We start from the raw sequence: 15,687 nt of genomic DNA on the forward strand, positions 1-15,687 counted from the left end.
AAAAGCTGAGAATACTCAAAGTCAGAATGCCTCTGCCGCTAAAGATGATCACAGTTCCACATCGACAATGGAACAAGGCTTGATGGAGAACGAGCGCATCCCAATGACAGAATCACTCTTCAGGGAATGGATAATAACAAACTTCGGTGAGTTAAAAGAACATGTTGTAGCCCAACGTAAAGAAACTAGAAACTTTGAAAAAAGGTTTGATGAAATCCTATTGAGAATAGACAACTTAGAGAGGAGTATGAGTAAATTAATGGAACTGAAGAATACAATACAGGAACTCCGAGAAGTATGCACAGGTTTAAACACTCGAATTGTTCAAGCAGAAGAAGGGATATCAGAGATCAAAGTCCAACTTAATGAAATAAAACATGAAGAAAAGATTAGAGAAAAAAGGATAAAAAGGAATGAGCAAAGTCTCCAAGAAATGTGGGACTATGTGAAAAGACCAAATATACGTTTGATAGGTGTACCTGAATGTGATGGAGAGAATGAATCCAAGCTGGAAATACCCTTCAGAATATTATTCAGGAAAATTTTCCTGAACTAGCAAAGCAGGTCAATATTCAACCCCAGGTAATACAGAGAAAACCACAAAGATATTCCTCAAGAAGAGCAACCCCAAGGCACATAATCGTTAGATTCACCAGGGTTGAAATGAAGGAGAAACTACTAAGGGCAGCCAGAGAGAAAGGTCAGGTTACCCACAAAGGCAAGCCTATCAGACTTACAGCAGATCTCTCAGCAGAAACTCTACAAGCCAGAAGAGAGTGGGGGCCGATATTCAACATCCTCAAAGAACAGAACCTTCAGCCCAGAATTTCATATCCAGCCAAACTAAACTTCACAACTGAAGGAAAAATAAAATCTTTTATGAACAAGCAATAACTCAGAGATTTTATTACCACCAGGCCTGCTTTACAAGAGCTTCTGAAAGAAGCATTACACACAGAAAGAAACAACCAGTATTAGCCTTTCTAAAAATATACCAAAAAGTAAAGAGCACCAACATAAAGAAGAATTTACACCAACGAATGGATAAAACAGCCAGTTAACATCAAATGGCAGTAACCCTAAATTTAAATCGACTAAATCCCCCAGTCAAAAGACACAGCCAAAACCCAGTGGCATGTTACATCCAGACCTGTTTCACATGCAAGGATACACAAAGACTCAAAACAAAGGGATGGAGAAAGATTTACCAACCAAATGGAGAGCAAAAATAAATAATAAATAAATAAAAAGCAGGAGTTGCAAATCTCGTATCAGATAAAACAGATTTTAAAGCAACAAAGATACGGTGGTAAAAGGATCAATGCAACAACAAGAGCTAACGATCCTAACACCCAGATACATAAAGACTTAGACTCAATGAGCCAGAAAATTATTAAGGATATCAAGGACTTGAACTCAGATCTGGAACAAGTAAACTTAATAAATATTTATAGAGCTCCCCACTTCAAATACACAAAATACACATTCTTGTCAATACCACATCACACCTACTCATAAGTTTAAATGAAACATTGATTGGCCATTATTAATACCCAATTTTTTTCAGAATAAAGCAATATTTCCGTTTACTCTCCCTCTTTTTTCCTCTCCTTTACTTATTTATTTATTTTTCTTTCTTTCCTTCTCTCAAAAAAAGAAATCGACTTGTAAACCTCTAGATCCAGCTCGGCAATGTCTCTTTCATTGCTTGATTTCCTTCCTTCACTTCCCTCCCTCTCTCCCTCCCTCCCTCCCTCCCTCTCTCCCCCTTCTTCCCTTCCTTCCTTCCTTCCTTCATCCCTTCCTTCCTCCCTACCGTCCTCCTTCCCTCCCTTCCTGCCTTCCTCAAAAAAAAAAAAGAAAACAAAAAAAGCAGACTATAAAATATATATAATTTAAGACCATAATTTTGTTAAAACTATGTAAATGTGCTAAAAAAAATTTCTCTAGGAATATCTGCCAAGATATTGAAAATGGTTATCCCCTGAGTGATTTTTATTTTCATCCTCATGATTTTCCATATTTTTTCAGTTTCATGTTTTGAACATGTAAGACTTTTACAATAAAATATTAACAACTAAAATAATTTAAAATTTAAAAAATTCTTCAAGTTTCAATTTTTTTTCAGGATATGCTGTTCCTGTGGAAGATTCTTATCAGTTTTATCATTGTAAAAATGAACCAGACCATCTTTTCCATGCAAGATGCTAGGGGCTGAGCTGGGTGTGACACAATTCCACTGTCTGAATCAACACTGGCATAATAGTATATCTACTTTAGTGTTGAGATACATGTTAGTATGGGGTATATAATTAACATCACTGCTTTATCTGAAGATACCATGTCTCATATAGTATAATCAAATATGTGGCATGGCAAAGATAAGTAATACAAGACACCACTTTTTATAAAGGTGACCAAAATAGTGTCATGAAATGAAAAGAAAATAAGACATTAAAAATGAGAGGAGTATAGGCTGGGAGTGGTGGATCACGCCTGTAATCTCAGCACTTTGGGAGGCCGAGGAGAGCAGATCACCTGAGGTTAGGAGTTTGAGACCAGCCTGGCCAACATGGTAAAACCCCATCTCTATTAAAATTACAAAATTAGCTGGGCGTGGTGGCACATGCCTATAATCCCAGCTACTGGAGAGGCAGGGGCAGGAGAATCGCTTGCACCTGGGAGGCGGAGGCTGCAGTGAGCTGGGATTGTGCCATTTTACTCCAGCCTGGGCAATAACAGTGGAACTCTGTCTCAAAAAAAAATGAGAGGAGTACAAAGAGGTACTTCCTGCTTCACTATCATCACTGAATACTGCTATGGGGAATGAAGGGTAACAAGCAAGACCTGGGACATGCCCTAAGACGTGAAATGCCATCACACGTGTCTGCCCTGTAGCAAAACTGAATATTTGTCTTTGGATATTAAAACAAATGACTGGGTAATGTTGGCTTTCTACCCAAAATAGAAAATAGGAAACTGAAAATTTTCTAAGAAAAAAAATCATCCTGTTAATAAAATTATAGATTGCTATATATAAAAAACACAATAGCTGGCTTGAATGAAAGAAAAGATTTAGGTAAAACACCAACCAGGAAGGCTGAGAGGAACAAAAGGAGACACCCTTTTCAATATTTCTATACCACTGGAAGCTTCCACATTTTGCTCTTTTGAAAAGACCCAAATCCAAACCACTGCATTTCCACTGGCTTTTTATTTAGCATTGTACACAATTTACCTGAAGTTTTGTCTTCCATAAACATGTCAAAGGCGATCCTTCCGACAGGGCCAGCATCTGCAGGGGAGCGCTCGTGCTGGGGCACTGGGGCGCTGCTGAAGGTGTCCAGCATAACAGTCCTCTGATCAGCAGAGCCTGAGATGAGGACATTGTCAATGGCCCAGTCGTTCTGATCCAGGCCGTCATGTCTTGGCTGCCACCAGCGGAAGCGAGTGGCAATCTCTTTAGCATCAGGAGGGAGAAGGATATTCACAAATCTATACAAAAATGATGGGAGAGGGTGTGGGGAAGAACCCTTGTCAAATATCTCTTGTGAGTAAAAAGATTTACAACCAGCCATAAGATACTGTATGTCCCATGGTGGGTGAGGGAGGGACATAAGCTAAAATAATTTTCGAAAACCATGACTAACTGGCTTAGTTTTATGAAGTCTCAGTAGTCACTAAATTGGGTGATATAGAATGTGAACAGATTCAGGTATCCCGGAACTAACTCCTGGTTCTGTCTGTGGGCAGGCTTTAGAGGGACTGCACAGTTTTTTGTATACAGATACACACCTGATGGGTATCTGTCGGCCTAGAATACATGCACTTTGGTAGACATAAGCTAATGCTGACTTTTTCCTGTCACCTAGTGCTTGGCTTCTGCTTCCTTCCTTGGCACCTTGTTTTCACTCTGTTTCCATGAGTGCTGGTAAGTGACTTGGAGGATGGACACTGGATTGTGGGAGGACATTTGGGCTCTGAGCCTGAGGATGCCAAGTTCATTATCAGTTGTCTGTGGTGCAGATATTGACTTTGTTTATATGCTTTGTTAAAAACATTAAAAATTCTATATATTCATAGAAAATGTCATGTGAGAACCAAGGCTAGCAAGCCTAGCATGCTATCTATCCCTGTCTCACTCACCAGGGACAGAGATGGAAAAACATGGCTCCATGCTCCAACAGGAAACTGAATTAGCTAGAAATAAGGTCTAACATGCTGCTCGATCACAATTATATATTAAAAACCCAGGAACATATTAAGCCCTTTTGAATTTATTTTCATAACTCATAAAATCTCTCAGGAAAGATTATTTTACCATCCTCCTCATAAAGTATCATTTTTTTTTGTTGAGATGGAGTCTCACTCTGTCACCCAGGCTGGAGTGCAATGGTGCAGTCTCCACTCACAGGAACCTCCGCCTCCCGGGTTCAGGCAATTCTCCTGCCTCAGCCTCCCAAGTAGCTCCTGCCTCAGCCTCCCAAGTAGCTAGGATTACAGGCATGCATGCTACCATGCCTGGCTAATTTTGTATTTTCAGTAGAGATGGGGTTTCTCCATGTTGGTCAGGTTGGTCTTGAACTCCTAACCTCAGGTGATCCACCAGCCTTGGCCTCCCAAAGTGCTGGGATTACAGGCGTGAGCCACTGTGCCTGTCTGGTAGGATGCTTTTAGTTGGATTTCTAATAGTTGGATTTTAAATACTTTTTTTTTGATTATGCTGTCATTTTGTGTACCCTTTGTGCCTTGAAAGCTCAATGGATCTTAGTCTTAGGGAAGAACAGGGTAGACCAGAAAGTATGGATCCTAGCTCCTCACCTGTGTGGGTACTGGCAGCTTGGAGGTATCACCCTTTAGGCAGAGTCTTCCAAAGTCCATTTCCTCATTTATGTCAATTTTGAAGCTCATTTCCCTGTACCCTTTTTTTTGGGTATGCTTATCTTGTGAGATGTTCCTAAAATTTACCTCTATTGGTTTGGCATGTTTAATTTAACATTTTAAAATGTATTACATACTCTCAGAAATCTATCAGTTTCTGGAGGGATACACAATCACACTTCTTCACCCAGAGCAATGATATTTTATCTCTATTTTTTATTTCCTATTTCTAAATTAGTGTTTATTTTCTCTGATAAATATTTGACCACATATTAAACATCTTTGGAATGGAAATTTACCTAAGGCTACTTGAAAGTCTAAATAAATTATGACCACTGTTCCTACCTCAGTCAATTTGTTTCTCCTTCAGAGAACTAAAGTAGATCAGACAGTTATACTTTTTCCCTACAGAAACATAACTCTCTTCTCCTTGTATGTTATGCTGCTTAAGTGTTCAGGAACTCATACTTGAGTGCTTTATAAATTCCTCCATCAGGACCAAGGAAACAGTTTACTTGGCTTGTCTGTTATCTCCTACTAATAGATGAGCACAGGGTACTCTGCACCACTTAGCTTGTAGTTGATTCCTTTATGGGGATCAAACTTCAATGCAAGTGCAAGATTTAAAAGTTTTGCTTCTGGCAAAAGCTGCTGGTATTTCCTCAATGACCATTCTCCCTTTCTTCCTAATAGGAGCCTTTTTATCCAGGTGACTGGTTGCCCAGAATAAAGACAGCATGTCCAGCCTTCCTTGCATCTGGGTGTGGCTATGTGGCTAAACTCTATAGCTAATGGAATATAAGGGGAAGGTTTGTGCAGCTGTTAGGAAGTGTCCTTGAAGAGAGAGTATACCTTTCTTGCCCCATCCTCCCTCCTATAGACTGTAAGGTTGGGGAGCTAGTGGCCCTTTTGAACCATGAGATGAAAGCTACATGCTGAGTGGGGCAGAACAAAATGACAAGAGGAACTTGGGTCACTGGTGCTTGAGAAGCCGCTATAGCAGTCAGTCCTGGAGTACATTTATGGGGGATCTAATTTACATAGGAGTGAGAGAGAGAAACTTAAGTTATTTTGTTTCCTGCCATTGGCAGCTGAACCGATTCTTAACTAATATATTGAATTTAAATGATCATTTGTAAGGTTCTTTTTATTTTGCTCAATTTTTAGCCCATATCTGGCTTGTCATGCAGTAAGGGATTATCCATGTTTCCTTTTTTTTTTTTAATGGGGTCTTACTCTGTTACCCAGGCTAGAGTGCAGTGGCATAATCATAGCTCACTGCAGCCTCAAACTCCTGAGCTCAAACAATCCTGTCTCAGCCTCCTGAGTAGCTGGGACTATAGGCACATGCCGCCACATCCAGACAGTTTAATTTTTTTTTCTTTTGGTAGAGGTGTCTTGCTTTGTTTTCCAGGCTGGTCTTGAACTCCTGGCTTCAAGTGATCCTCCTGCCTTGGCTTCCCAAGATGCTAGGATTACAGGTGTGAGCCACCATGCCCAGCATGTGTTTCCTGTCTGAACTATATTTATTTCCTCTTCTCTTCAGCCTCCCCCTGGACCCTGTCTTTCTCTTTCTCCCTCTTTCTGTCTTCTCTTTTCTTACCCTCTTCTTCCTCCTACTTTACTGAATATGCTATTTTCCTTCCTAACTCTGACTTTTCTAATTGGTCATATTCATTGCTTTTGGCCCTTTAATAATTTTTTTAAACGACCTATACATTGTGTTTATTCAAAATTTTTAAATAAGGGGTTTAAAAATAATCTCTAGGCTTTTTAAGAATATTTACATTTCATCGTGTTTCTTTGCTTTCCAGTCCAAAATTCTCTAAAATGTAGTGAACACTATATAAATAAATATTTATTTTTCTGTTTCCATTTTCCCAAAGTGTTATTGAAATTAATTATAATACACTAGTTAATTTCTATGGGTTTTGCACTAGGTTTATTCACCATTGGCATTGTGGTAGAATATTTTATCTTATTCTGGGATGTGAAAACTAGTTCTTCTTAAAATAAAAACCCAAACCAGCTATTTATCCAGCTCAGAAACCTTCTTCATTGCAGTCCCAGAGGCATTCTCTACTGAGGCATAAGTCTGAGGTCCCCTTCAGTCCCCTGTAATTGACTGCTGGTAGCAATCTCTGCTCAACATACTATTTATTAGATATCAAATAGAATACAAACCCGGGCTTACTGTACTGGTCATAGAAAATTTCCATGAGTAGGTTCCAGGTAATGCCTCCATTGACAGAATATTCCAAGAGAACACCTTGGTTACGGTTGTTTGGTGTAATCAGGCACCCATACATGAAGTAAAATTGGATAAACTCAGCATTAGTGAGGTTTAGATCCACAGTGACTAACAGTCGACTACAACCCTAAGGAAAAGAAGTAAAATGAAAAAAAAGAAAAAAACAGTGACAAGGAATCTTGATTGCAGGTTATAGATTTTCCTCTGGCTTCCTTTTTTTTTTTTTTTGAGACAGGGTCTTGCTCTGTCACCCAGGCTGGAGTGCAGTGGCACCATCACAGCTCATTGCAGCCTTGACCTCCTGGGTTGAAGCGATCTTCCCACCTCAGCTTCCCAAGTGGCTGGGACTACAGGTGCATGCCTCCATGTCTAGCTAATTTTTTGTAGAGACAGAGTTTCATCATGTTGTCCAGGCTGGTCTTGAACTCCTGGGCTCCAGTGATCTGCCTTCCTCAACCTCCCAAAGTGCTGGTATTTCTATTCTTTTTATATTTCTTTTGTAATACAAGCCACACAGTATTGTAGCACCAATTTTCTTATCCTCTTTCTTACCATGTTAATTCTTAGTATTTTGCCGAGTACATAGTAGGTACCCAGCACATTTGCTGAACTTTGAAATTTTAGCATTTGCGACTTATTTATGGAGAATAAAGTATTCTAAGATGATTTTCTCTTTTCTTTTTTTTTTAATATGAAAGTTTATTTGGGCCAAGGTTGAATACTGCAGCCCAGGACACAGTTCCAAGTTGCCTTGGCTATTTTTTTTTTTCATAAGCAAGATGAAAGCTGGAACTAAGGTAACTGCCCCGTTTTTTTTTTTTTTTTTTTTTTTTAATGAAACTATCTCCAGTTATTTTCTGGCATTTATTAGATTTTTAAAAATCAATCAACCACTAAGAAAGTAGTATTTTGAGATGACTATTTCATTATTGTTATTATTTATTTAATTTTTTGAGACAGAGTCTGGCTGGAGTGCAGTAGTGTGATCTTGACTCACTGTAGCCTCCATTTCCCAGGTTCAGCAATTCTCCTGCCTCAGCCTCCTGAGTGTCTGGGAACATAGACATGTACCACCATGCCCAGCTAATTTTTATATTTTTAATGGAGATGGGGTTTCACCATGCTGGCCAGACTGGTCTTGAACTCCTGACCTCAGGTGATCTGCCCACCTTGGCCTCCCAAAGTGCTGGGATTATAGGCGTGAGCCACTAAGTCTATAAATAGATGACTATTTTAATATGAAATTTAAGAAAAGCCACATTGAAACTTTTATAATTTAATTATAGAGATAATCTCTAATTATTATAATGTTTTAAATTTGAACTTTAGCAGAATTTAATGGCATCTATATTAATTTCTTAATGTTGATATGCAGATCCTTTTAGTTGAACATATGTGAAAGACTCACTTTTAGTTCTAGGTGAAGAAAAGTATCCTGAACACTGCAATCTTTGTCAGTGTTGATGATTATAATAAGCCTATTTGCTATATGTTTTCTTGTTAATTCAGTTAAAATGTTAAATATAAATAATACACTTCACTGGAACAAATGTAAACTTTAAGGTAGGGCATGCTAACGAAATAAAGAGCTGGCAGTAAATTTGTCATTTAAAAAATTAATTTTTCTATCTAATGATGGTATAAAAGAAATTGTATTTTAAACAGAGTCACCTTTGGCAGAAAAGTTGAGTGACTATAAAATTTCTCAAAGAAAATTTTCAACATTGCTGCTGTCACTCACAATATGCTACACACACAAATGTCTAGTAATTTTGAATTAATAATTATTTCCTGAATAATCTAAAGAAATCATTCAGTGTTGTTAATAAACTCAGGAACCATTGCAGCTCACTTTCCAGATTTCTGGCTCCTTAAATCCAAAATCTGTTGCAAGCTCGAGTTTTCAATTAGAAGGGCTCCATGCAGATGGAAGATTGTACAAGTGCTCTTTTACAAGATTAAAATTCACTCACATCTTTTTATAATGTGTACTTAAATATGCTCTGTGCTGACATTACCCTGAATAATTAAACTGTCTCAATTGATTTGTGGTAGAAAAGTCCTGAGAATGATTAGCATTTTCTGATTACTTAGTATAAAGTATAGTATAAAGTTATCTTTATAATATAAAGATTTGTATAAAGTTGAAAGTTCAGATCAGGGTTGTATTGAGGGTAACTAACTCTGCCCATTAAACTTCAGAAGAGAGTCAATTATTTGGAAGGAACTCAAGAGGAGCAGAAATCATAACCGGTAGCCAAACACTCACTCCACTGAAATGGAGAGCCATTCCCGATGCCACAGCTCCACACACTGTGCTCAATTTCCCTCCGTTCACAGTCAGCCAGTTCTGATTGGATGGAGACCGATTGAAGTTGTCTTTGAGTTGGGTTGGAAGAGAGGTCTCGGGATCATCACAGTACAGGCCACCCCACTGTTCATCACAGCTGAGTGCAGAGCAGGAGAGAGGAAAAGTCAACATCAAACAAAGCCCCTGCAAGCTTGTTCTACCTTGTTCTCAAATTGGTGAAGACTATTCTTTTCCTAGTCTAAGATGATGAAAAGTTACTGATTTTTAGAGAGCTTGCCAGAATTCACCTGTGCTCCTTAAATGTGCTTTAGGTTGCAAATAATCTACGAATTAACTACCTCTGATATCTCCTATGGTAGTGATTCAGGGTTACAGGTGGAGAGAAAGAAGCAACTTCAAAGAATCTACTAAGGCCCATCTCTTATATCACACAGCTCTGAATGGCTGATAAACAATGGCAGCTGCCAAAGTAAGGTGCCAAAGTAGGTCCCAATAATTTACAAAATTGGTGTTTTTAAGAGAGGCTTCGAGCCACTTAGGAATCCAAGAGGCCATGGTCCTAAAAGCAGAAGATACTTCAGGCAATAACTGTCATTTGTTACTAAAAGACTGACTTCCCTGTTCAGGGTGGAAGGGGACATGAATATAGGACTGGGAGGCTCAGGGGTCTCAAGGGTTGTCCTGGGTATGGGCTGAAATCATTAACCAAAAAAAAAAGACTTCCCAGGTGTATGGGGATTAGTGGGAGATTGTACCACTGCACTCCAGCCTGGGTGACAGAGTGAGACTCTATCTCAAAAAAAGAGCATAATCTCAAAAATAAAGCACAGAGGCCCATGGAGTGTGTGTGTATACACACACACACACACACACACACACACACAAACACTCTTCATTTAAATTATTCCAAATACCCTGAGGTTCTCTAAGAGTAATATAATAGGCCTGTCCATCAAATACCTCTGGTAAACTGACCAGACATCAACATACTTTCTTAGGCAAACAACACAGCAATATAAATTAAGCCACGACAAACACATATCCTTACATACATCCAGACCTAAGTGAGAAAAATACTTATGATGTATATGTTTTGGTCAGAACATACTGAACTCCTGAACTTTTTCTAATTTTATGTTCAAGGCTCAAGTGTATCATAGGAACACAGAAGGAAATAAAATATAGTTAATTATGATTCACCTGTCTCCTGACAAGATAGCTATTGGTCAGTCCCTAATCTCTAAGTAAGAATGAAGATACAGTATCTTTCAACTTCACAGTTAGCTAAAGATCATATTTCAGAAAAAATGTACAACTTAAGGAAGCATGGGAGTGATTAAAAAACCAGTTACAGAAAAGTCTCCTAGATGGAATGTGAATCAGGAGCATTCAACAGAAGGAAGAGAAAAATCGACTTACACGCAGTTCCCCTGGATGCATCTCCCATGGCCACTGCACATGTCTATGCAGCCATCCCCGATATAGACATTATCTATTGCCCATGTCTGCTGCTTGTCAAAAGGAGCTGGTTGATGCCAACGGAAACGAGTGGCTTGGGACCTTTGAAGAAGAAAAGAATTTTAATGAAGGATTCTGTGGAAAAGAAAATGTGTTCCAGTACGTTTGAACAAGTGCATAGAGAAGCGTAACACAAAAGCATGTACATTTGTGCTCCTGTTCTGAAAAGAATGTTCATCATTACAATGCTCTTTTTTTTGAGACAGAATCTTGCTTTGTCACCAGGGCTGGAATGCAGTGGCATGATCTCAGCTCACTGCAGCCTCTGTCTCCTGAATTCAAGCAATTCTTATGCTTTAGCCTCCCGAGTAGCTGGGATTACAGGCATGAACCACAACACCCAGTGAATTTTTGTATTTTTGGTAGAGATGGGGTTTCATCATGTTGGCCAGGCTGGTCTTGAACTCTTGATCTAAAGTGATCCACCTGCCTCAGCGTCCCAAAGTGTTGGGATTACAGGCTTAAGCCACTGTTCCCGGCTGGCCATTATTACAATCTTCTTTACAAAACTTTGTTTATAGTCAGACCAAACCAACCAAACCGTGATAGCTTAATCATACATTTAGGCCCAGGGATCTTTCTAAGCCTTGTAAAGAACAGTCAGAAACAAAAATGAATCCCAAAATGGGAAGCCTCAGGGGAGCTGGGCGTCCTGGATTTCACGTGGGAAGTACCCTGGAGTGACACCAGAGTTGCTGCTAACTTGTATGTACAAAATTGGAAAAGACGGCTATCCCTCTGGATTTAGCTTGGGAACAAAATATGGGCTGGATTTCAGCTTCCCACTTGCTCCCTAATTGGACAGAGAAAATTGTACAGAGAAAAGAGAAAGCATAATTAATGAAACCAGACTTATTTTACATCTATATAAAAGCGATGTAAATAAAACTAAAACAGAGGTTCTCTCATTCCAGAGACAGAAATGCATTTGCTCATTCACACCATCCTGGGAGTGTCTTGTTTGAAAATATAAAAACACATGTGTTTTCAGTGGCACTAGATGGCAGTAAAATCCCAGCAATGCCTGAGGCTCAAGTGTGTTGAACATGAAAAGACTTTCAGAGAAATCCATTTGTGTTTATTAATCCATATATGTTCTGTCATTAAGAGACCGTTAATCATCTGACTGAGTAATATCTGTTTTAGGCAGGACAAAAGACCAAACAACAGGAAGGAGTTTGCATTTTCCAAATGAAAATATTTCTATAAAGTTTAGACAATGGAAGAAACAGACTAGAACTAAAATCACTCTGAAAGAAAGAGGTCAGTCTGACACATGTCTGTTGAGCATCTAATGTACAAAATGGTTTCTCCATAATTCTGCTTGCTCCCCATCTTCTGCAGGTTCCTCCAGCAGAGTGATCTCTGCCTAATAAGCTCCTGTCACAACCTACTGCATTTTACTTAAACCCCCAGTCCTCTCCTTGGCCCACAAGCTCCTGCCTGAATTTCCACCTGAACTGGGGCCCCTGCTTCCCTCTCTCATCGTGGTCACTTGCCTCGGAGCACTATTTCTTCCCTCAGTTCCCAAAGCACATCAAACCCCTTCCACCTTTCTGCCTGTATGTGCTCTCTTTCTGTCTCTCTCTGTCTCTTTCTCTTTGTTGAGATGGAAGTCTCACTCTGTCACCCAGGCTGGAGTACAGTGGCATAACCGGCTCATTGCAACCTCTGCCTCCTGGGTTCAAGTGATTCTCCTGCCTCAGCCTCCTGAGTAGCTGGAATTACAGGCACCCTCCAACATGCCTAATTTTTTATATTTTTATTAGAGACAGGGTTTCGCTGTGTTAGCCAGGATGGTCTTGATCTCTGGACCTCATGATCCACCCACCCTGGCCTCCCAAAGTGCTGGGATTACAGGTGTGAGCCACCATGCCCTGCCTCTCTGTCTCTCTGTCTCTTTCTCTCTCTCTGTGCCTCTCCCTTCCTTCCTCTCTCTCTCTTTCTGCCTGATTAACCCCTGTGTGTCCTTTGGGTCTCAGAGGAAATGTCAGGTCCTCACAGAGAATTTTTCTTCCTGACCCCTTTTAAAATGATGTTTCTTCCATGCTATTCTCTCTTACAGCAAACGGTTGCTTTCCCCTTACAGAATTTGTCACAATTATAGTTATATATATTTATAGTTATACATATTATACATATAGTTATACACAATTATAGTTATACATATTATACATTTGATAAATGTCTGTCTCTTCCTTGGAACAGTAAGTTATAAGGAAGAGGACGGGGTTGATCCCTTTTTGCTCAACGTTGTAGACATCGTGTACAGCACCTAGAGCCTAGTCGGTGTTCTAAAGGTCCAGAAGTTGGTATTCAGGGGCTTCCATTCTCACATTAGGCAATGTGGAAATGCACCCGCCCCTGCAAATTGTGCAATTCAGTGGTTTTGCTGATAAATTATTTTTAATGACTACATGTATCTAAATTTATTTATAGCTATGTCTGTTTATCTGCAGCAACAACTTATAATTTACAGTGGAATATCATCTTTCCATTGCACATAATAACTCGGAGTCAACATTTACATATTGATTCTGTCTTTTTTTTTAGACTATAGGCTTGTGAAGGGCAGAGAATGTCTCTGTATCCCTTAGGGGAATATTGTTTTGTATCCTCAGTGCTTATAGAGAGTAGATAAGTAATAAACTTTCCTTGTTCCTCTAATATCTTACACATACTTCACCAAAGCCCTTGTCACCTGGTATTAAAAGTGCCTATTCATATGTAATTTCCTGTTAGATTATTTTCCTTATTTATCATTTTATTGTTGGTGGTACCTATAGCTGGAACTTCATAAACATTAGCTGAAAGAATATTAAGTTGGTAGCAATTAAGACGCCCAGGAAGATTAAGACACCCTACAAGAGATGTCCTGTAAGGGAGATGGGCAGGGCTTGGTGTCAGCTGGCCCTGGAGGGACGGTGATTTGATGGCTGTTAAAGGGGAAAGACAGCTTCCCAGCAGCTGAGAGGTGGCATAGGCTGCCTAGCAGGTGGTTGCCTTCTGCGCATTGGCTGTGTTTAATCACAATGTGGGCAACCACTTAGAGAAACCGTACAGAAGATTTAAGAGCCAGATGCATTGTTCCACTTGACAGCATTTATGGGAACTTCCAACCCTGACATTTTCAATTTGTGCAACTCTTTGGCATTTCAAAGAAAAGGAAACAGTAAGAAACCACATGAAAAATGTACTAACACAGGAGTTGGCCCATCAGGAGTAAAGATAAGTGAGGGCTTTCATTTGTACTCTGGCACTAGTAGGTTCTATGTCCATGGTGAGTAACTAAACATACAACAAAGGAGTTAAATGAGATGATTTTTAAGGCTTCTTCTCAGATGTGATTTTATTTTCTTAGGAATAGCTACACCTAGTAATTATGTACCCATCAAACAAGGATGCACATACTATCCAATATTAATTTGTAAGAAGAGGAAACATTTTCACTAAGAACTGGAATACAAGTTAAAAATGAGAGTTTGGAAGTTGAATTGCCAGGATTTCTTATTCCCAGCCCTGTCGCAGTTCACTATGTGAAGGGCCACATCACTTACGTTTATGTGCTGACACTTCCCAGTCAGTAAAACTAGGAAGATGCTACTTTCTGTCTCACAAGAGTGTTGTGAAAACTAATTAGCTCTTGTTTACTAAGACCTACGAGTGTCTTGGTGGAGTTCCTTGGCAGATGTTATCATTTATCTTTATAATGATGGCTACCATCAGGTGCTACTTCTTGGAGTTGGGGAAAAATGGTCCCAGAGACGATCTCTCATTTTTCTATATCCTTGAACTCTCTCCTCTTGCTTCTTTTGTGGATTTACACCATTTCTTCCTCATCTACAGTATGCAGTAAGTGTTACATCAGTTTTGCTTAACAGATATTCATTGCTAAGTAGTTAAAATATTACTGCTAATAGTCTGGTTCCCTTCACTGGCCTCCCAGGTATCTCTCCCCATATTACTTCCTTATCTTTTAATGGATTTCACTACACATTATGGAATCTCCATTTTTGCTCTTTTCTTCAGAAAGACTTTATCTATCTATGAAGTCCTCATTGTCATCATCATCATGAGAAAAAACCCTTTGAAAGGAATGTAAATTTTTAAACCTCTTCATCCTTCCCGAAATATCTTTTACTTCCAAAGAGATACATAAGATATTTAAGCCTAGAAAATCTAGCCTAACGATGTCTACCAAAGAAGAAGATGACGCCCAGTGACCTAAGTCTCACACTGATTCACTAACAAAACTGAGATAATGCAAGGTTCTCTTGGTTCATGATTCCTTTGTATTCTCATTAAGTAAATCTTTCAAAACTCCACTGCAAGCTCCACATACTTTACCAAAGCCCTTGTATCAACCTACCCTTATCATTACCCGTAAATATGAACAGTTGTTAAGCTATGGAAAGCTGTATGTGTCTTGACTTCTGTGTCAGCTGTGGAGCTGAAGCCCTGGCCTTCTGTGACAAGCAAGAGACTCTGCAATGTCAGCCCATTTTAAAATGCGTGTATACATGCCTTGCAAACCAAGACATTTCCCTTATATTTTGCACACAATTTCTTCCACTAGCCTATTTCTTTGTATTAGACAAAGGTGGAGAACATTCCAAAGAAGACATATAAGTGGCCAATAAGTACAGGATAAGAAGCCCAACATCATCAGCCTTTAGGGAAATGTAAATCAGAACCACAGTGAGATACAACTTCACACCCATGAAGA

General features: G+C 39.3%; 1 protein-coding gene across 7 annotated transcripts in view; it reads right to left on the minus strand.

Annotated features, from left to right (window-relative positions):
- The window catches only part of RELN (reelin), a 559,409-nt gene that overhangs the window by 37,089 nt on the left and 506,633 nt on the right, over positions 1 to 15,687 (minus strand). For all 7 annotated transcript variants that reach the window (XM_002751683.6, XM_002751684.6, XM_078343077.1 and 4 more), the window contains 4 exons: positions 10,863 to 11,003; positions 9,402 to 9,579; positions 7,066 to 7,259; positions 3,239 to 3,495 (listed from right to left, as the gene is read on the minus strand). In XM_002751683.6, coding sequence (XP_002751729.4) covers positions 3,239 to 3,495; positions 7,066 to 7,259; positions 9,402 to 9,579; positions 10,863 to 11,003 — 770 coding nt within the window. The remainder of the gene's footprint in view (positions 1 to 3,238; positions 3,496 to 7,065; positions 7,260 to 9,401; positions 9,580 to 10,862; positions 11,004 to 15,687) is intronic.

Source organism: Callithrix jacchus, chromosome 11 (genome assembly GCF_049354715.1).
Source record: "Callithrix jacchus isolate 240 chromosome 11, calJac240_pri, whole genome shotgun sequence".
Classification (NCBI taxonomy): domain Eukaryota; kingdom Metazoa; phylum Chordata; class Mammalia; order Primates; family Cebidae; genus Callithrix; species Callithrix jacchus.